We start from the raw sequence: 23,181 nt of genomic DNA on the forward strand, positions 1-23,181 counted from the left end.
CAGTCTTCCATGAGTTGCTGTTAAGCATTAAAGGTTCCCCCTGAACTTGTCACGCTCATTAGGTAGCGGACTGTCAAATTAATGATCGCAGGGAACATGGAATATTAAATAATCATTTTTAGGATTAGAGGAAAAAAAAGTCAATTTCACACTTGAACTTACAAAGCTCCAGTGTATCCTGGTGAGCACTTGCATTCTCCAGTCACATGGTGACAATTAGCCCCATTTCGGCACTGGCATTTCTGCTGGCATCCATTACCATAGGTGCCCACCTCACACACTTCCTCACAACGCCATCCCTTGTATCCAGGAGTGCAGATACAGGCTCCAGTAATGGGGTTACATAGAGCTTTGTTCTGGCACTGACATCTGTTACTGCAGTGGGGACCCCAGTGGCCACTGTCACAAGCTGAAGAAAATGGCAAAAACAAACAAACAAACAAACAAACAAACAAACAAACAAACAAACAAACAAACAAACAAACAAACAAACAAAGGGTTACAATGTATCAAACATGCAATATGCAACATTAGATCTGTCCTTTTTAAATATAATTTAATCTTATCTTGCATTGTTTAAATGCATCACAATAATCTGAAAAAAGACATCTAATAGGGGTGATAAAAAAACAATCTGAATTGGAAAATATATTTTTTTATTTAAAAGATATGAGTGCATCAAATCAAATGGAATGTTCCACCTTAAATTATATTTAGATACAAATCTTTGCAGTTTTATTCAAATGCTTAGGAGACTTTCTATAAATATGATTTTCTTTTAATTTGATGTGATTGTCCATTCTATTGTCTTTTGCTGCTCTAATCAGTCAATTTCCCACAGTGGAATTGAGTCTTATCTTCAAACATACTTAACTGATGACCAAAATTGACCGTGACTAATTTGCACACTAGTGAAAAGTCGCCTTTCATCGTTTATCCATGGTGTATTAGACACACAAAATGTACATTTGCAATTTATGTTCTACCCATAGCATCACTGCAAGTTTCTTTCTTTAACTGTGTGTGATGTTAGGTCCTCTTCAAAGCCAAAGGCACATGTAATCAAGTCTTACTTCGCTGGAAGGCATAACATGCCAAATAAAAGACTGCTTGTTTTCTAATGAGCTTGTCCATGGAGGCAGTTAACAGTTTAAGGGGTAGATGAAAATCTAGCCTTTGGTGTCCAAACTGATCATACTACATCTTTAATCTAACAGAATATCTCGAACTAAACCATTTGAAACAGTGTATTATATTGAGAGAGTAAATGTAAGCGTTTATTTTTATCACAATCTGCCATGACCCACAAACCATTAGTTTCAGTGTTGCAGCTGTGGAGTTAGCATTAAAAGCTAGGCAGGGCAATCTATGGTGAAATCTATCCATTTTAAAATATTTCCTCTCCCAATCAGTGACATCTAATTTACTTCTGTCCGTTATTAAACTTTAATCAGGCCAGTCCTTAAACTTCTGGGTCTAATTTCCCATACTGGGTTTAACAATAGTTATAGATTAATTTACATTTTTAATCCAGGATTCTGTTGAATTAACTTTCTGAAATTTGGATTAAAATAGTCTCAGTCCCTAGTCAAGTTAAATCATCTCCTGTCTTGAAAAAAGACTATAGAGTGAATCAACGCCTATTTAATTAAGCCTGAAGGCTCAGCTTCAGAGCAGAGGTTAAATGCTTCGCACTGTCCATGGTGAAAGTGAACTTTGAATACATCAATGACACTGAGACCACCAAAAAAGACAGAAAGATTTCTCAAAGAGACGTAACCCATACAAGTACTTACAGTATAACCTTGAGGGTTTTGACATGTAGAATTTTCCACAGTAAAACAGCAGATTTGAGTGGTGAGCGTAAATGAAATGTGCAAAATAGTGCACAATGTCTACAAAGTATTATGTGAATTTTTGAAGGATTACATCAGCTGTGTGTGTGTGTGTTTGCGTGTGTATGTGTTTATTAATCCATCTATCCATTTTCTATACCGCTTGTCCCACGTGCTGGAGCCTATCCTAGCAGTCATCGGGCAGTAGGCGTGGGACACCCTGAACCGGTTGCCAGCCGATCGCAGGGCACACAGAGACAAACAACCATCCGCACTCGCACTCACACCTACGGGCAATTTGGAGTGCTCAATTGGCCTACCAAGCACGTTTTTGGGGATGTGGGAGGAAACCGGAATGCCCGGAGAAAACCCACGCGGGCACGGGGAGAACATGCAAACTCCACACAGGGAGGGCCGGAGGTGGAACAGAACCCGCAGTCTCCTAACTGTGAGGCGGACGTGCTACCCAGTGCGCCTGTGTGTATTAATAATACACACAAATGAAATTATAAAAATGTGTCCAACCAGAACACAAATAAAAAAACTGTATCCTTCAAAACTGCTTTTACATGAATAATCGTGGATTTTTTGGGGGGGAGGGGGGACAGATCCTCTTTTCACCAAATAAACTCAGCTTGAAAGTAAATACTGTATGCCCAGAATGCTAATTAACACTATGCCAGTTCAACATTCGGAAGCTGTTCAAGTGATTAACAAGCTCCTTTTCTTCTGCCTGCATTAGCCTGCTTCAGACTGACCTGGTAAAAAAAACATACTTCTTTTTTCTCAGGCAGTCTCGTTGTATGTTGAGGATACAAGGACAGACAAAGGGGATTAGCGATACTAAAATGCACACATGAAACCCTTGTGCATTCACGTCCACCAGCCCTGGAACCTTTATGAAACCTGACCTGGATTAAAGAAAGGCCAAACTCCAGGAGTTTGAGGCTCCTTATCCACTCGCTTGACAACAACTGGTTCTTACTCATCTGTCTATTCAGGACGGCTATGAAAAACATAGATGTATTGCTGACAATGGACAAATGATTGGACTACATGGTTGTCAAAATTATCATCAGGAAAATGTTGCGTACTGCTGATGTCAAGTTTTAGAAATTCAAGTTCAGCTGTTTTTTTCCCCTCAGCGACGGACAGTCCACAAAAGAGATGGAAGGGGGGTAGGCTAAGTGGAGAATGGGAATGTTTTTTTCCCATCGATTCAATGATTCACAGTCTACCAAGCATGGCACACTCACAGGCAACCGTTTTTTTCACTGATACAGAAGATTCACAAGGAGTGAAAAAAAACACTCTACTGCTTCCCTGAACTGTTTTGGAATGTGTTCTCCTCTGGACACATTAGAACTGTTTCATCAGTATGCAGTGTTCTGTGGTGATTCTGTGGTGTACAAGACAAAAATAACATACAAGCAAACCAAACAAATGAAAAGAACTCAGTGTCATTTGTTTGTTCCATTTTCAATTGACAATGGAAAATGTAATCATGACTAATTGTGTTATTTGTTTTTTACATAGGAATAAAAAGCTGTAGTATTATTATTTTTACATTTTACTAATGTCAATGTATGACAAATAAAATGGTTAAAATTATTAAGTATTATTAATATCTAATTAGTAACCTATCTATTTAATTTAATCAGATGTATTCTCTTCCTCTCTTTTGTTATCGTTTTTGTCGTGTCCGATATTTATATTGTCTATCTGTTTATTTATGTATTTAACTGATGGCAACTGAATTTCCCCCTGGGATCAATACAGTAGTATCTATCTATCGATCTTTCTATTTTCTATACAAAAATACTTTATTCAGTATTTACAGTATGCATGCTAAAGCAAAGGTCTCAAAAGCAAACTTCAAAATATTTTGGGCTGTTGTCATGTGTCCTCAGTCACAAGCTCCACTGCCCCAAGACATTTCCCGCCACACAATTTTCTGCTATTATTCGTGCTCCCCTTTGAACCCAGCTACCCCCATTTCCTGTTATTGCGCCCTAAATTGATATTCAGATGTATTGTTAAGGGCTGTTGACCTGAAAAACACAGTCAATACCTCACATCTTGTGGTCTATTTTGAGAAAATGAAAGGTTTGATTGAAAAGTTATACACGGTGGCGCTATACTTAATAACTGACAACAAAATCTGCTGGAAACCTTGCATAATCCATAACACTTCCAAACAAAACTTTGCTTGTGTCTCGGCAAAAGCAAAATATACACTCAACTAGAAGTCACTTCACATTCTGCACTGTTACCATATTTAAATTACTGGTCAGACGTCTGGGGAAACACTTACAAGCGCTACCACTACCACCATGGTTAAAGCAGTGCATGTTTATACTGCAAAAAAGGAAAAGAAAAAAAAGGGCCATGAGGAGCATACATGTATAATGTTGTATTTCTCCACTGCACAAAGTTGGGATCTTGTAGACTCTAAAACTGCACAATATATAGGTTTGGTCGCTGTGTTCAAATTATGTTTCAATGACTTAGCAATGAGGCTTTACTGTATAACTTCATCCACTTGCTTGACAGCAAATTGTTCTAATTTATCTGTCTACTTAAAATGGCCACAGAACACCATATTGCTGACGATGGTTAAAGGGCCAAATGACTTTGATTATGGATAAAACACGGATGGCATACTTTCTTCTGATGTCAGCTTTAGGAAACTTAAGTTTAGCTGTTGATTTGTTTTGTCTCCTCAGTGACAGTCCCGAAAAGCAGTGAAATGAGGGTCCGCTAAATGGAGAACAGGTTAGTTAGGTCATCCTCAGACGAGCTTCCATAGTAGAAGCTATACATTGCTAATAATGACTGTGGGACGCAGCTCCTCACAGGATCCCCATTCCAACCCTTAATGCTGAGTGTCAAGCAGGGAGGCATCGGGTTCCATTTTATAGTCTTTTGGTATGACCCGGGGATTAAACCCACGACGTGCCAGTCTCAGGGCGGACACTCATACCACAAGGCTTCTGAGCTGGACTAAAAGTATATTTTTCCCCCAACTCTTTGGTGAGTACGCAGTCTACCAAGCATATCGTACTCATGGAAAAGAGTGTTCTAACCAGCTGAAGGATTCACAAAAAGAGCGAAAAAAACACCTGCTGTGTTCTATTTCTTTCCCAAACTGTGAGGGAATGTGTGATCTCTTCTGGAGTTCAAAATGCCCCAATAATTATCTGAATAAATACAATTTGCTAATCAGTTTTGAGATACTGCTCATAGTTCTGCAAAGATGGCTATTAATGCGAATACAAATCGTTTTTAAAAAAATAGCATCTTATGATGCTTAATTTCAGCTTTCTTCAATTAACATGGTTCATATCATTCTCATTTTTGGGAGTGTGTGTTGAAAATGTTTTTCAATATAACATCCCTTCACTTGACACTATTTGCTCTTATTCATATCTAATCAAATGGCTGTGTAAAAAAGGTGCTTTCTTCAGATTCATTGTATTCTAAAATGTTTTTCAGTTATTTAGCAGTTGTGCCCAATAACCTGAACCAGAATTGTCGGGTATATTGCCGTGCGAGCCGCAACACCTAGCTGTATTTGTCACAGTGTGGGATGTTTCTCAAATGCTAAACAACTCACTATACTGCCATTTACATGAATGCCCTTCAACAGTCAGTGAAAAAGGCCTGCTGTTAGCAACTATAACTGAAATAACCATCTATTCAGTTTTTTTTTAACTTATTTTTAAAAGCAAAGCATTGAATTCCCCACTTATAGCAACCATCCATCCATCCATCCATTTTCTGAACTGCTTATATTCACGAGGGTCGCGGGTGCGCTGGAGCCCATCTCTATCTCCCAGGCAGGTTATAGCCTGAACTGGTCGCCAGCCAATCACAGGGCAACAATAAGCAACCATTCATACAAACAATCACACCTAAGGACAATTTAGAGTACAAGTGAAAATTTCAACTGTCCTGGATGCTGTAGCTCCTATGAAAACTAAGACCAATTTATATTGACCTAAAACACTTTCGAGGTTGACTATGAGGGTCATTACTTTGAAATCAAAGTGCTCAAAGGCAGAGCTTAAGTGGAGAAAAATTTAACTCCTAGCTCCTTTTGAACTGTCCAGACAATGTTAGTAAGTTAGTAAAAGCTTGGCAACAGTTTTCTGAAACCATTAGGAATAACCTAAACAATAATATAGTCTATATGTTTTTCCTCTTCTAACACTTAACAGAACATGAGGCTCTCCCAAACAAAGACTTGTCACCTCACAGACAGCAACAGCTGGAGGACTTACTGCTGGAGCAATTGGACCCCCCCCATCCAGGCTCACACTGGCAGTTGTTGGGGGCCACACAACGGCCGTGAACACAGCTCTCTGAACAATGAGCTAAAGAGGGAGAGAGAAGGATGTAAGGCAATGTGTGAATCAGAGAACATCTACTTTGCTTGTTGAAGGGACGCATACTGTAGTGGATACTGGTTTGGAAGCACAACAACTTGACTTGACTTAAATATCAGTACCCCATGTTGCTCCACTTCTTCCATTATATAAGAGAAATTACATATTTTATTAAATGAAATGGATGAGAAGCTAAAATGTTGCTGCCGTCATTTAGAAGCGGAAAAATGTCTGGATAACCTTCAGTTAATTCTGAGTCTAAAATGTATGATCTCTGTCTAGAATCAAAACCTGGAAGAGTCTATGAGCTACTATAAGTTGCTGAACGGTAACTTATCTAGCTAAATTTGGATATGTTAGCCATTGTATTACTTTGTTCAGACAAGGGTTGTGGGTCTTACCTTAGCAAACTTTTCCGACAGTTTCGACAGCAACGAAGGCAGAAGTTGCTGCCGAAACTGTCGGAAATGTTTGCTAAGGTAAGACCCACAACCCTTGTCTGAACAAAGGAATACAATGGCTATCATAAATGAAGACATAAGCAACACAATTCATCTATTGGCTATAGATTTCTTCAAATAAAAAATGGGGGAACATGCAAACTCCACACAGGGTGGGGCAGGAGGTGGAATCAAACCCACACCTTCCGAACTGTGAGGCGGACATGCAAACCAGTGCCTCACCGTGCCGCCTATTATTATTATTATTATTATTATTATTATTATTATTATTATTACTATTATTTCGATCAGGCTTTTAATCCGAATAAAAGTGTCCATATAAATGTAGCCACTATGGGGTGGTGAGTGTATGTATACATATACCGTATTTGCCGGTGTATAAGTCGACTCGGTGTATAAGTCGACCCCCTAAAATTCGACGGAAATTTACGATTTTATGATATATCCTTTGTATAAGTCGAGCTCAATTGTTGCATTATATTAAACTTTAAAATTCAATATGCGAAATTTATTGACGAAATGTGTTCAAATTCCGGGAGGCCGTGCGCATGCGGCTGTTTATAAGCACCGCGGAGGAGATCGCGGAGCCTCATTCGACTTCCAGCGGCCGGCGAGCTCGTGCACGCCGCCTGGCACCATCGGGAGGCCGGAAATAGCTCCAAGCCGAGCGGATCGGCACTTTATAAGCACCGCGGAGGAGATCGCGGAGCCTCATTCGACTTCCAGCGGCCAGCGCACTCGCGCACGCCACTCGGCACCACCGGGAGGCCGTGGACACGCGCCAAGTGGCCGGAAATAGCTCCTGCCGAGCGGACCGGCTCTTTATAAGCACCGCGGAGGAGATCGCAGAGCCTCATTCGACTTCCAGCAGCCGGCGAGCTCGCGCACGCCGCCCGGCACATCCGGGAGGCCATGCGCACGCGCCAAGTGGCCGGGAATACCTCCCGCGGAGCGGATCGGCTGTTTATAAGCACCGCGGAGGAGATCGCGGAGCCTCATTCGACTTCCAGCAGCCGGCGAGCTCGCGCACGCCGCCCGGCACAGCCGGGAGGCCGTGCACACGCGCCGGGTGGCCGAAAATAGCTCCGGCCGAGCGGATCGGCACTTTATAAGCACCGCGGATGAAATCGCGGAGCCTCATTCGACTTCCAGCGGGCCGCGCACTCGCGCACGCCGCCCGGTTCAAATTTTCTAAGTGCCAACGGCTCTTGCGCCATAAAGAGTCCGCCTCGGCTGGTTCCCCATGTCGGCCAGAACAAGTGAAAATTCGGCCTCTTCCCCTGGAAGTCCGGCCAAGTTTGGCGAATATTTTCTAAGTGCCAACGACTCAACCGCCGTAAAGTGTCCGCCTCGGCTGCTTCCCCGTGTCGGCCACCACAAGTGAAAATTCGGCCTCTTCCCCTGGAAGTCTGGCCAAGTTTGGCAAATATTTTCAAAGTGCGAACGACTCAACCGCCGTAAAGTGTCTGCCTCGGCTGGTTCCCCGTGTCGGCCACCACAAGTGAAAATTCGGCCTCTTCCCCTGGAAGTCCGGCCAAGTTTGGCGAATATTTTCTAAATGCCAACGACTCAACCGCCGTAAAGTGTCTGCCTCGGCTGCTTCCTCCGGTCGGCCAGAACAAGTGAAAATTCGGCCTCTTCCCCTGGAAGTCTGGCCAAGTTTGGCGAATATTTTCTAAGTGCCAACGACATTCATTTAGACATGGCGATTGAATGTTTACGTACCGGTAGTTATTGTCGTTGCTTGACGCGCGATGACTCGCACATTCGCTCAATACCCAGTACATCCCCCTAGCAGTCATCGTCGCTGCCTGGCTTTCGATGTCCGTTATTGAGGTGAGAATATTTGAAATTGTTGCTGAGGATGCGTGTTAATGCGACGAACGCTTTATAATGATTCAGTTTCTCGCTGTTTGATGAGCCTGACGGACGCACACCCACGCACAATGAGATGCATGAGAAACAGCCTTGGTTACCATCACATTTGAAGCGATGAATACGAAGTTACATTTTATGACTCGGTGTATAAGTCGAGGTCGATTTTTTTCGGTCGATTTTGGATCGAAAAAGGTCGACCAATACACCGGCAAATACGGTATAATCATTTTTGTAAGTGTGGCTCTATGTTTGTAATGATACAGAATATTTTGACTGAGGCTTGAATCATGTCAAATAATGCAAAGCGTTGTGTTTCATGTGATCATTGTTTCAGCTTTGGTGGTGGTGATTTTACAACACATTGTCCATTAAAGCAGACGAACCAGGCTTTTTACACAGCTGTAAATTTGTGAAGATACTCACGAACACAAATTTGTCCATTTTCAAAGAAGCCTGGACAGCACTGGGATTTCCGTCGATGCATAGTCTTCTCTCCTCTGCGATACGCAGTCCGGTAGCTTACCCTTCACACAAACAGGAAGGTCAATTGTCCAGTGAGATGAAGACCAGTTAGATTAGATTCCACTATGATTATACAGTTGACCCCCGAATACCTTTGGCTCAGCACCTGCAGACTTCCATATTTTTCATAGCTCCATCCATCCATTTTCAACACCTCTTATCCTGTTCAGGGTTGTGTACGTGCTGGAGCCTATCTCAGCTGACATAAGGCGAAAGGCAGACTACACCCTGAACTAGTCGATTTTCGTAGGTATTTTTCTTTGTGTTTAAGGATGGCTTTACTGTTCCCACTTGCTTTCTTTGGAGGCATGATTAGGGATTAATACAATCCTCAAAGTAACGAAAATACAATAACGAACAGAGTCAGTCGGTATCCGGGCCGCGCAGTCGGGTTTTCTCGGGTCCTCTCGACTCATCTCGCGAGGTTCGACCTCCGAATTTTTGTTCGATAACCGAAGCAAAAAAATCGCAAATTTTTTGTTCGAATTCCGATTTGTTCGAGAACCGGGACGTTCGAAAACCGAGGTTTGACTGTATATACACGTGTATTTTCCGGACTATAAGTTGCTCCAGAGTATAAGTCGCACCAGCAATAAAATGCATAATAAAGAAGAAAAAAACATATATAAGTCGCACAGGAGTACAAGTTGCATTTTTGGGGAAACTTTATTTGTCAAAATCCATCACCAAGAACAGACATGAATAGGCAACAACAGGCAAATTATACAGGATGTTAACGTTTCATAAACACAAAAAAGGAACTGAGAACGTGCCTGACGTAACCTATTAACAGTTATTCAAGTAACTATAACATAAATTAGACGTTTATTAAACCATCCATCTCACTCCAAATCATACAAGTCACTTAAAAAAAAAAAACGCCGCTGCTGACTCCGGAAGTACATGTGGTGCTGACGTTGGACTCATTGTCAGTTATATATATATATATATACTACCGTTCAAAGGTTTGGGGTCACATTGAAATTTCCTTACTTTTGAAGGAAAAGCACTGCACTTTTCATCCATCCATCCATCCATCCATCTTCTTCCGCTTATCCGGGGTCGGGTCGCGGGGGCAGCAGCTTTAGGAGGGACTCCCAGACTTCCCTCTCCCCAGCCACTTCATCCAGCTCATCCCGGGGGATCCCAAGGCGTTCCCAGGCCAGCTGAGAGACATAGTCTCTCCAGCGCGTCCTGGGTCGTCCCCGGGCTCTCCTACCGGTGGGACATGCCCGGAACACCTCCCCAGGGAGGCGTCCAGGAGGCATCCTGATAAGATGCCCGAGCCACCTCATCTGGCTCCTCTCAACGTGGAGGAGTAGCGACTCTACTCCGAGTCTCTCCCGGATGACCGAGCTTCTCACCCTATCTCTAAGGGAGAGCCCGGACATCCTGCGGAGAAAACTCATTTCGGCCGCTTGTATCCGAGACCTGTGGGAGGGGCCAAAGGGGTCGGGTGCAATGTGTGCTGGGCGGCAGCCAAAGGCAGGGACCTTGGCGGTCTGATCCCCGGCTGCAGAAGCTGGCTCTTGGGGACTGCACTTTTCAATGAAGATAATTTTAAACTAGTCTTAACTTTAAAGAAATACACTCTATACATTGCTAATGTGGTAAATGACTATTCTAGCTGCAATTGTGTGGTTTTTGGTGCAATATCTACATAGGTGTATAGAGGCCCATTTCCAGCAACTATCACTCCAGTGTTCTAATGGTACAATGTGTTTGCTCATTGGCTCAGAAGGGTAATTGATGATCTGCAAACAGTTTAGCTTGTTACAGAAGCTACAAAACTGACCTTCCTGTGAGCAGATTGAGTTTCTGGAGCGTCACATTTGTGGGGTCAATTAAACGCTCAAAATGGCCAGAAAAAGAGAACTTTCATCTGAAACTCGACAGTCTAGTCTTGTTCTTAGAAATGAAGGCTATTCCATGCAAGAAATTGCTAAGAAATTGAAGATTTCCTACAACGGTGTGTACTAATCCCTTCAGAGGACAGCACAAACAGGCTCTAACCAGAGTCGAAAAAGAAATGGGAGGCCGCGCTGCACAACTGAGCAAGAAGATAAGTACATTAGAGTCTCTAGTTTGAAAAACAGACGCCTCACAGGTCCCCAACTGGCATCTTCATTAAATAGTACCCGCAAAACACCATCTACAGTGAAGAGGCTGCTGCGGGATTCTGGGCTTCAGGGCAGAGTGGCAAAGAAAAAGCCATATCTGAGACTGGCCAACAAAAGAAAAAGATTAAGATGGGCAAAAGAACACAGACATTGGATAGAGGAAGACTGGAAAAAGTGTTGTAGACGGATGAATCCAAGTTTGAGGTGTTTGGATCACAAAGAAGAACGTTTTTGAGACGCAGAACAAATGAAAAGATGCTGGAAGAATGCCTGACGCCATCTGTTAAGCATGGAGGAGGTAATGTGATGGTCTGGGGTTGCTTTGGTGCTGGTAAGGTGGGAGATTTGTACAGGGTAAAAGGGATTCTGAATAAGGAAGGCTATCACTCTATTTTGCAACGCCATGCCATACCCAGTGGACAGCGCTTGATTGGAGCCAATTTCATCCTACAACAGAACAATGACCCCAAACACACCTCCAAATTGTGCGAGAACTATTTAGAGCAGAAGCAGGCAGCTGGTATTCTATCGGTAATGGAGTGGCCAGTGCAGTCACCAGATCTGAACCCCATTGAGCTGTTGTGGGAGCAGCTTGACCGTATGGTACGCAAGAAGTGCCCATCCAACCAATCCAACTTGTGGGAGCTGCTTCTGGAAGCGTGGGGTGCAATTTCTCCAGATTACCTCAACAAATTAACAGCTAGAATGCCAAAGGTCTGCAATGCCGTAATTGCTGCAAATGGAGGATTCTTTGATGAAAGCAAAGTTTGATGTAAAAAAAAAAAATTATTTCAAATACAAATCATTATTTCTAACCTTGTCAATGTCTTGACTCTATTTTCTATTCATTTCACAACATTTGGTGAATAAGTGTGACTTTTCATGGAAAACACAAAATTGTTTGGGTGACCCCAAACTTTCTTTTGATATATATATATATATATATATATATATATATATATATATATATATATATACACACATACACACACACACACACACACACACACACATAATTCGTGTGTGTGTATGTGTGTATGTACAGTCAAACCTCGGTTTTCGACCATAATCCGTTCTAGAAGGCGGTTCGAGAAGCGATTCGGTTGAATTCCGAATCTATTTTTCCCATTAAAATTTTTTATAAATTTAAAAATTTAAGCCAGCCTGACATGGGGTTTTGCAAATAATTCAATTATTTGCAAAACCCCATGTCCAGCAGGCTGGCTTGTCCGGCAGGCTGGCTTGTCCAAAGTCAAAGTCAAAGTCAAAGTCTCCTTTATTGTCAATTCCTCCGCATGTCAAGACACACAAAGAGATCGAAATTACGTTTCTCACTATCCCAGGGTGACAAGACAGAGTTCACAACGCACATACAAGTAAACAACACAGGAAAAATAACACAAGAATTCAACATCAATGAACAATAAGCGTGATAGCACGCTAGCCGCTCCCGATGCACAGCAGAGTCCGGTAAGATGACAGTCAACCAGGCCACTGTGAACACGAGCACGCAGCAGGCACGCACTGTCCGGTTTGTGGATCCTATCAGGCGAACGCAACCCATCTTGTCGTTCCGCGAACGAACGTACGCCAGGAGAATGGAAGGCACGGCTGGGCGAGCTGGGTTGGCCGCAAGCCTGGCCCGACGTCTCCGCGCTGGCCCGTCTTCCGCTGCCTCGCAGACCCGCTGCCGACGCATCCCAACAATGCTCCAGGACGGAGCAGTCCGAGCTCACGACGCAGTCCAACCGGGGGAGGAAGAGCAGGCCAGTCCGGCGTCGCTCCATGACGAAGCAGTCCGAGCACTTTAATCTCTCCGCACCAAAGTCCAGAACGCCATAAAACCCACTTTCGCCGATGTTGAGCAGAACATGCCCGCCGCACTAGTAGCACGACGTATCCCACGAGACGAACACACACAAAACTGCCGGACAAACACTCAGTAAACACTCACAAAACACCGAACGGGACAGAGAGTGGCCGCTGCGTGTGCACGCGCCGCCGTCTTGTTGCAGGCTGTATACATTATACTGTTACATATATCAATGATGAGTTTCCACAATTATACTTCAATGAATCCATCCATCCATCCATCCATCCATCCATCCATCCATCCATCCATCCATCCATCCATCCATCCATCCATCATCCCTCCCTCCCTCCCTCCTTCCCTCCCTCCCTCCCTCCCTCCCTCCCTCCCTCCCTCCATCCATCCATCCATCCATCCATCCATCCATCCATCCATCCATCCATCCATCCATCCATCCATCCCACGCGCCCGTGCCACACTCCTTCCAGCCGGAAACTTTCCATGCACTCACAGACACGCCACTCTCATCAAGACAAGCACCTGCGCCTGTCACGACCAGTTAGCCAGCCACTATTTAAACACCGCACTACAGTCATTGTCAGTACGACCCCAAATGCTTGTGCCTTGTTCCTTGCCCTTTGCCTTGCTTTGTCCTAGTTGCCGACCCGTCTTCCGTGTACTGACCGACCAAGTTCTTCACTTTCCCCTTCCCCGCAAAGTTTGAATAAACAGTGTTCGCACTTGGTTATCCTGCTTGCTCTTTCCCATGACAATCCATCCATCCCATCCACTTTTCTTGCAGCTGGTCTCCACTGTCAGACGAGCGCCAACAGTAGAACGACAATTGTGGAGACGTCATACTGCCTCATCCGTGTGCACAAAATTACAAATCGATATTCATGATGCCATGCCCAATCGAATGAGTAAATGAATTGCGACTCATTAGTGCACAGCACTACTGCTTATGTCGTCTGTTGCCACATCATCAAAAACTGTGACAATGCTCTGGCCACATTAGAATCACTACTTCCATTTTTGAACATATGTCTCTCCATGCAAGCCATACTCGCCTTCTTGCACGTTTGCGAAATTATCAAAACCCGGTCTAACCTGCTTCTGTGCAGATTTACAACGGGCCCCACGCCAAACTAGAGGTAGAAATCTTAACGTTTGTGAACAAGGAATGGCAATAATGAGAATAATGTAAAATCGAGAAATAGTCAAGAAAATGATTGCCACTGATGTGATCCTCACCTGTGTCTGGTACACTTGAACCAGTTGAGGATGTCTGTGCAGCTGGTGTAATAAATCTGGTCAAAAGGATGGGCATAGGACTCTTGAACTGTCACTGAATATCTGAAACCACAGGAAGAGAAGGAGACAAGAGATCAGACATAAATGACTGTCAGAATCCCTGTGTGTGTGTAGAGCTTTCATGCATGACATTCTACCACCCAAGTTTATCCGAAAGGAATTTTTGTGGTTCTTTGGGATTAACTATACCTCTCCCCTACCCTTGCCCACTGTTAGGACAGGCTTTGTTATACACTATAGATGGAGGGGTATAAGGAACCTTTTTGTGACCATTCCATGTGACCAATTTTGAGACCATGTTTAGTATGTAAACAATATACAGTGTCCATATGCTCAGATTGTGTCAAGGCAAAATAAAAATCAATCACCGTTCATGAACCCAATGCTCCAAATAGGTATGCATTGACTTAGTTCACTATAAAACCAGTAGCAGTATTATGTATTCAACTATTGTTGCTCTAGTGGTGCCTTGAGATTCAAGTTTAATTCCTTCAATGACCATGCCAAAGCACTCTCATTTCTGATCATTTTTCATCATTGAAATGAATGCAAATTCCTACCCACAGAATATCTATATTGTCTTTAATAAGGAGAGAGCTCACACTGATATTGTACTACCGTATTTTCCGGACTATAAGTCGCTCCGGAGTACAAGTCGCACCAGCCATAAAATGCATAATAAAGAAGAAAAAAAAAACATATATAAGTCGCACCGGAGTACCAGTCGTCCTCTGTGTCACTTATAAACAACTCAGTTGACTCCGGAAATAGAGGCTGTGCTGACGATGATTTCCATGGATTTGATGATTTGGAGTGAGACGGATGGTTCGATAAACTTGATATTTATGTTATAGTTATATGATATATACTGTATTTTTCGGACTATAAGTCGCGGGTTTTTTTCATAGTTTGGGTGGGGGGGCGACTTATACTCAGGAGCCACTTATATGTAAAATGATTCACAAATTTTTACTTGATCATTAACACATTACTTACTAGTATAGTTGATCACTTCACGTGTTATTTTCACTTTAAACCTTTTTAATATCTTTTTAGAGCAGCTTTTATTATTATAAAAATTTTAATAAAGTGTCATGTCTCGTCCCCAGTTTTGCTATGTGTCTAGGTTGCCATAGTTTCTGTTCGCGTCGCCCCTCCCCTGCTGTGTCACCTCAATCAATGTAACCGCGATCACCTGCCTCGTGTTTCGTGTTTTGTATTTAAGTCCTGTCTGCCCCTCACTCCCCGTCGGATCATTGCATGTGTTGTTGTTGTCGTAATGTCTTCACGTCCTTTGTGTCACGTCCCTGTCAGTTAGTCCTCTATTTATTTTGTTAAGTCATGTCAGTTTGCTGAGTGTGTCTTTGAGTTCTCCAATAAACCCTGGTCCAAGCTACATTTGGTCGCCCTGCTCCATTCATTCTATGATAGAATGAGCCGACCACTATAGCGACCAGCGCCTGGACCAGCCTCCTCCATCAGCTCCCGCTGCGACGCTCGATCCACGTCCGTCGTCCGAGCATGTTCTAGCGCCATGGGCTCCGCGGCCGCCATCGGACTTCGCTCCCGCGACGCCGGACCCTCGGCCGCCATCGGAGTGCTTCTGGCAGCAGCGGCTCCGCGGCTGCCGTCGGACTTCGCTCCAGCGACGCCGGACCTGCGGCCGCCATCGGAGTGCCTCCCGGCGCCATCAGACTCGCGGCCGCCATCGGGCTCTACCCCAGCGTCGCAGGACCCGCGGGCGTCGGCAGACTTCAAGCCAGCTGCGCCGGACCCGCGGTTGTCCCTTGCCTCGCTCCCACTGCTGCGGCGTGTGGTGGCTCTTGCCACTGCGCACTGCTCTGCCTTCCGAATGCCGCTGATCGCGGTCCGGACTTCCAAACACCGCCAATTGCGGCTCTGACTTTTTGTATGCCGCCGATTGCGGTTCGTGTCCCTAGAGTTGCCGTCGTTTGCGGTTCGTGTTCCAGAGTTGCCGCCGATTGCGGTTCGTGTTCCAGAGTTGCCGCTGATTGCGGTTCGTGTTCCAGAGCTGCCGCCGATTGCGGTTCGTTTTCCAGAGTTGCTGCCGATTGCGGTTCGTGTTCCAGAGTTGCCGCCGATTGCGGTTTGTGTTCCAGAGTTGCCGCCGATTGCGGTTCATGTTCCAGAGCTGTCGCCGATTGCGGTTCGTGTTCCAGAGTTGCCGCCGATTGCGGTTTGTGTTCCAGAGTTGCCGCCGAGCGCGGTTAGGACTTTGCCATGGCCGGTGAGGCCATTTGGACTGGTGCACTTCCCCCCGCCCCCCTGTTCGCCGCGTGGGGGTTTCAGTTTTTTGGGACGTCGGGAGCCATCCCTTGTGGGGTGGTACTGTCATGTACTCGTCCCCAGTTTTGCTATGTGTCTAGGTTGCCATAGTTTCTGTTTGCGTCGCCCCTCCCCTCCTGTGTCACCTCAATCAATGTAACCGCGGTCACCTGCCTCGTGTTTCGTGTTTTGTATTTAAGTCCTGTCTGCCCCTTGCTCCCCGTCGGATCATTGCATGTGTTGTTTTTGTCGTAATGTCTTCACGTCCTTTGTGTCACGTCCCTGTCGGTTAGTCCTCTAGTTATTTTGTTAAGTCATGTCAGTTTGCCGAGTGTGTCTTTGAGTTCTCCAATAAACCCTGGTCCAAGCTGCATTTGGTCGCCCTGCTCCATCCGTTCCATGACACAAGGTTCAAGTATACATACTGTAAATGTGTTTTTCGAACTGTTTTATTATTATAACGAGTTATAACACTCTTAAATGTGTTTTTAGAACTCTTATTAATATAAGATTTTTTTTATAAAAAGGTACAAGTGTATGCACTGCAATTGTGTGGGCACTCTCCGCCTTCTGCTGACGAGTGGGCAACATTTGTAACATAATTCCTCAATTTGAAAGTTTTATTTTGAATCTCTTTTTTTTTCAATTTGGAAAAAAAAAATCTGAGATGTAGTGAAACCGCGATAAACGAACCGCGATGTAGCAAGGGATTACTGTAATTTGTACTGCAACTAACTACTAGTCCGACGTCAGCGGTGTGGCGCAATCGCGCCGTTGTTTATATAAAGGACGAAGGATTCAATCAATGGATTTAATGACTTGGAGTTACAGAGATAGTTTGATAAATCCTACATCAGTGGCGCAGTGCACACGCGGCGTTGTTTACACAAAGGATGAGGAATTCCATCGATGGATTTAATGATTTGGAGTGACACAGATGGTTTGATAATATTGTGGTCTATATGATAGTTATTTGATATATATTTTATATATCGTTATATGGGCCTATGGAATAATTTGAACTGCAACTGACGACGAGTCCGACGTCAGCGGCACGCTGCACACGCGGCGTTGTTTACAGAAAAGAGGACAAATTCGATCAATGGATTTAATGATTTGGAGCGACACAGATGGTTTGATAAACGTGTTATTTATGTTATAGTTGTTTGAATAACTGTTAACGTTACATCAGGCCCGTTCTCAGCTCCTCGTTTGTGTTTATGTCACGTTAGCATACCGTATAGTTTAGCCTGTTGCAGAAAAGAGGACAAATTCGATCAATGGATTTAATGATTTGGAGCGACACAGATGGTTTGATAAACGTGTTATTTATGTTATAGTTGTTTGAATAACTGTTAACGTTACATCAGGCCCGTTCTCAGCTCCTCGTTTGTGTTTATGTCACGTTAGCATACCGTATAGTTTAGCCTGTTGCTGGTTCATGTGTGTTCTTGGTGTTGGATTTTGTCAAATAAATTTCCCCCAAAATGCGACTTAAACTCCGGTGCGACTTATATATGTTGGTGAAAAAAACCACCAGTAAATGGTGTAATGACCATGGCATTACTGTCCTCGATTGGCCTGCAAATTCCCCTGACCTGAACCCCATAGAGAATTTGTGGGGTATTGTGAAGAAGAACCTGAAAGACATCAGGCCCAACAATGCAAATGAGCTAAAGGCCACTATTCAGCCGTCCTGAACAGGAAGAAAGCCGCCTTCAGGAGCAGAGACAGGGAGGCCATGAAGGCAGCACAGCAGGAGGTAAAACACTGTGTGAGGGTAGCCAAAGACGCCTACAGGACAAAGGTGGAGCAGAAGCTGAAGGAAAACAACATGAGGGCCGTCTGGGAAGGTGTGAGGACTATCACGGGCCACAACATCAAGACCAGGGTCGTTGAAGGGACAACGGAGAGGGCGAACGAGCTGAACAACTTCTTCAATAGGTTTGATCGGCCCTCGACCCCCCCACCTCTACTGCAGACATCTCTCCTTCCTTCCACAACACACCACCCCCGAAACGACACAGCACCCCCACCCTCCTCCTCCTGCCCCCCCACCCCAGATACCACAGCACCACCACTCTCCACCTCCAGCCCCCCCACGCCAACACAAGCTCTGCCTTACTTCACAGCAGACCAGGTCAGAGGACAACTGAGGAAGCTTCGACCCAGGAAAGCACCAGGCCCGGACAAGGTGTGTCCCAGACTACTGAAAACCTGCGCTGCTGAACTGGGGGAACCACTTCAACGGATCTTCAACCTCAGCCTGCAGCTGGGGACAGTGCCTACACTATGGAAGACATCCTGCATCACGCCGGTTCCTAAAAAGACCCGGCCCAGTGAACTGAATGACTTTCGGCCGGTGGCACTCACTTCACACCTGATGAAGACATTGGAGCGGCTCTTCCTCGGTCTCCTCAGACCTCAAGTGCGACATGCTCAGGACTGCCTGCAGTTTGCATACCAGTCAGATGTTGGAGTGGAGGACGCCATCCTCCACCTACTGCACCGAGTTCACTCCCACATGGATAAGGGAAGCGCCACAGCGAGGATTCTGTTCCTAGACTTCTCCAGTGCGTTCAACACCATCCAGCCCCCCCTGCTCAGAGACAAACTGGACAGGATGGGAGTGGACCCATACATGGTGACCTGGATCTCCAGCTACCTCACAGACAGGCCACAGTACGTCAGACTAAAAGACGCCATCTCTGACACTGTGGTCAGTAGCACTGGAGCCCCACAGGGCACAGTGCTGGCCCCTGTACTCTTCACCTTGTACACCTCAGACTTCTGTTACAACTCTGAGCTGTGTCACATACAGAAGTACGCGGATGACACAGCCATTGTCGGGTGTATCAGGGACAATAGAGAGGAGGAGTATAGGAGCCTGGTGGGGGATTTCGCCACCTGGTGCCGTGCCAACCAACTGGAGCTCAACATCTCCAAGACCAAGGAGTTGGTCATAGACTTTGGGAGGAACAGGCCTAAGCCTAGGCCCGTACTGTTGGAGGGGGCTGAGGTGGAGGCTGTGGACTCCTACAAGTACCTTGGGGTGTGGCTGGATAAAAAACTGGACTGGTCAACTCACACCAACCACCTTCACAGGAAGACACAGAGCAGGATGTACTTCCTGAGGAGACTACGTTCTTTTAACATCTGCAACAAACTCTTGGAGATGTTCTACCAGTCCGTGGTTGCCAGTGTCCTGTTTTACACCGTGGTGTGCTGGGGCAGCAGCACATCCAAGAAGGACACCTCCAGACTGGACAAACTGGTCAGGCGAGCCGGCTCTCTGATCGGCAAGAAGCTGGACTCTTTGGAGACGGTGGCAGAGGCAAGGACACTGAAAAAACTGTTGGACATTATAGGCAATGTCAGCCACCCTCTGCACTCTGTCATCACTAATCGGAGGAGCCGGATCAGTGGGAGACTGCTCCTCCCCAATTGTAGGACAAGCAGACTGAAGAACTCCTTTGTCCCCCAAGCCATCAAGCTATTCAACTCCTCACTGGGGAGGAGGTGACATGGACATGAACAGGGACATAACTGTACACATTCTCTTTTACATTTCATTGCTATCTCTTGCACTGTGTGTATTTCGGCATCTTCTGTATATCTTGATCTCTTGTGTTTTTCTTGTGTATCTTGTATTTTACTGCTACTGGACACAGAATTTCCCTGAAGGAGTAATCCCAAGGGATTAATAAAGTTGAGTCTAAGTCTAAGTCTAAGTCTCTAAGTCTATTGAAGCATCCTGGGCATCCATAACACCTCAGCAATGCCACAGGCTGATTGCCTCCATGCCACACCACATTGGTTGCAGTAATCCGTGCAAAAGGATTCCCAACCAAGTACTGAGTGCATTAATGGACATTTTCAAATGTTTGATTTTTTTTGCTGTTATAAATCTTTTTTTTTTTTACTTGGTCTGAGGAAATATTGTAATATTTTGAGATAGGATATTTGAGTTTTCTTAAGCTGTATGCCATAATCAGCAATATTAAAATAATAAAAGGCTTGCAATATTTCAGTTGATTTGTAATGAATCCAGAATGTATGACGTTTTTTTTTTTTTTAATTGCATTACAGAAAATAAAGAGCTTTATCAAAATATTCTAATTTTCGGAGACAGTCCTGTAGGCCTGTGGAACAATTGGAACCGCAACTGATGATGAGTCAGACGTCGATGTACGTACTTCCGGAGTCAGCAGCAACATTGTTTATATGTGACACAAATGACGAAGATTTCGATGGATTTAATGATTTGGAGTGATACGGATGGTTTGATAAACTTGTTATTTATGTTATAGTTATTTGAATAACTGTTAATAGGTTAGGTCAGGCACGTTCTCAGTTCCTCATTTGTGTTTGTTTAACGTTAGCATACCGTATCGTTTAGCCTGTTGTTGCCAATTCATGTCTGTTCTTGGTGTTGGATTTTGTCAAATAAAGTTTCCCCAAAAATGCAACTTGTACTCCGGTGCAACTTATATATGTTTTTTTGTTCTTTATTATGCATTTTATGGCTGATGTGACTTGTACTCCGGAGCGACTTATAGTCTGGAAAATACGGTAAAATACGGCTCCTGAGAATAAGTCGCACCCCCGTCCAAACTATGAAAAAAACTGTGACTTATAGTCCGGACAATACGGTATATAAAAATATAGTAATGATAATAAATTATTTGAATTTAGAGCAAACATCTTGTGCTTAATTTCCATCTTTTCGACAGCACTGTACTACTGCAACATACTAATTACTGCAATCTTAGTCATTTTTTAAGGTTAAAGCATATGTTTTATGCCTCTTCTATTCTGGGGTAAACAAAAGTGGAGCGCAGCTAGATACTTGTACACTGACTGAACAAATATTGAAAGTGCAGCACATTATGGTGAGTCGCTACGTATCGGCATAGCATTTTTGGAGTGGAGTGGAACGGTAGATTAGGCTGAAATAGTGTTGTGTCATTGTGTCACACCCCTGGTTTAAACACATACAGCAAATGAGCAGACAAACCTCTCCCAGTGGCTGCAGACATTTGGATCTTCCAGGTTCAGGGAGGAAATGATGCAAGGCAGAAGAAAAAAGGCCACAGCCAACAAGACTGTCCCATGGCACTGTAGCCGCATGGCCATCTCACCCAGGACTTAACCTTGACACACTTCGACACCTGGAAAAGCAGACAGAATTTTTTTTTACTTCACTCAACATTCAGTAATGGTTTTTGCTTTTGTTTGAATTAAACAAAACTGGGTCAAATAATACAAATTTTCAACACAATTTGCACCTGTATGTTTGGTACTGGAACCAGGGATGCAGCAGAGGTATTTTTATGACTACAATGAGTGATAGAGCTTTAGAAAGACTTGATGTCACAAAACACCAGTCTAATTAAAGTTTTTTTCAAAGCCTTTAAGAGGATTAGTATCAAGCAGTAAATTACCTTTTTGTCTAAAAAAAAGCAATAGGTCTGTCATGAGAGATGAATCTCAAATAAATACTGCAAAGTTAGAAGGTCCAATAACAGGTAGGTTTGATTAAATAAGAACTTTTTGGCCAGTCTTCTTGTTACCTGTCAGTCATATCTCCAAAATCATTAGATCATATTTTACACACACACACACGCACGCGCGCACGCACGCACACACACACACACACACACACACACACCCATACACACACGCACACACACACGCACTCACACGCACGCACACACATATATAAGTTGCAGTATTTATCTTTACGAGAACCTTGTTAGACTGACTTCATCACTTTTTTAGTAAATTGGTGATTGTCAATGAGCATGATTTCATGAGAAATAAATTGGGGTACTGTAGGTTGTTTGTATTGTGCCTTTACATGCATTTTTTGAGGGTAGCAGAACCCATCTTCTCTGGTTTCATTTGGCTGAAGAAGCACAGCTGCAGCCACCAATGTTGGAACACCCCCTCCACAACCCACCCAAAGACAACTGCACAACTGCACAAACAAGGGCCGTGCTGTGCGTGTGAAAGGCTCCAGATAACCCAAAAGGAGCAGACTTTGCAGATCTGCGTTCCAAGTAGCATGATACTGACGCTTCTCCGTCTCAGTTGAAATGGACTGGCGGTCGCTGACACCTGGAGATCTATTTTTGCACATGCACATGTGCGCTCAGTGTAAAAAGTGGCGCATCTTGACTTTTGTGGCAGGTCAAGTCTAGTTCACTGTGTTTTGGATAGACTATGCTGTGCCATACTAGGGGTTGTGGCGGACTGAGGGTATTTTCTTTTTTTACGCCCCCGCCACACCTGACTGAAAGTAGACTAGACCTTAGACCAGCTTGGAGGAGGTCTAAGTTCTGGCACAGGTGGTGTAATGCCATTTTAATGGATTGGATTGAGGTACAGGCAGACAAATTTGAAGCTCTGCTGATATGTGCTACCATTGAATGACTGCTAACTCACAGCTGTCCCTGTCTGTGTGTTTGTATTCTGTGTAGCATGTGCATGTGTGCACTATGTGCATGTGTGCGTCCTGTCTAATTTGATTGACTATGCTGTGTTTAGCCTTCCATCCTCAACTAC

The 23,181-nt window shown here is 44.3% G+C and overlaps 1 protein-coding gene across 4 annotated transcripts in view; it reads right to left on the reverse strand.

Annotated features, from left to right (window-relative positions):
* megf10 (multiple EGF-like-domains 10) overlaps positions 1-23,181 on the reverse strand; it is a 112,649-nt gene that overhangs the window by 78,851 nt on the left and 10,617 nt on the right. For 3 of the 4 annotated variants that reach the window (XM_049738642.2, XM_049738641.2, XM_049738638.2), the window contains exons 2-6: positions 21,632-21,785; positions 14,269-14,370; positions 8,986-9,086; positions 6,119-6,211; positions 163-409 (exon numbers count right to left, since the gene is read on the reverse strand). In XM_049738642.2, coding sequence (XP_049594599.1) covers positions 163-409; positions 6,119-6,211; positions 8,986-9,086; positions 14,269-14,370; positions 21,632-21,750 — 662 coding nt within the window. In that variant the 5' untranslated portion in view covers positions 21,751-21,785. The remainder of the gene's footprint in view (positions 1-162; positions 410-6,118; positions 6,212-8,985; positions 9,087-14,268; positions 14,371-21,631; positions 21,786-23,181) is intronic. The other variant, XM_049738640.2, reaches the window with a different exon arrangement.

Source organism: Syngnathus scovelli, chromosome 13 (assembly GCF_024217435.2).
Source record: "Syngnathus scovelli strain Florida chromosome 13, RoL_Ssco_1.2, whole genome shotgun sequence".
Lineage (NCBI taxonomy): Eukaryota > Metazoa > Chordata > Actinopteri > Syngnathiformes > Syngnathidae > Syngnathus > Syngnathus scovelli.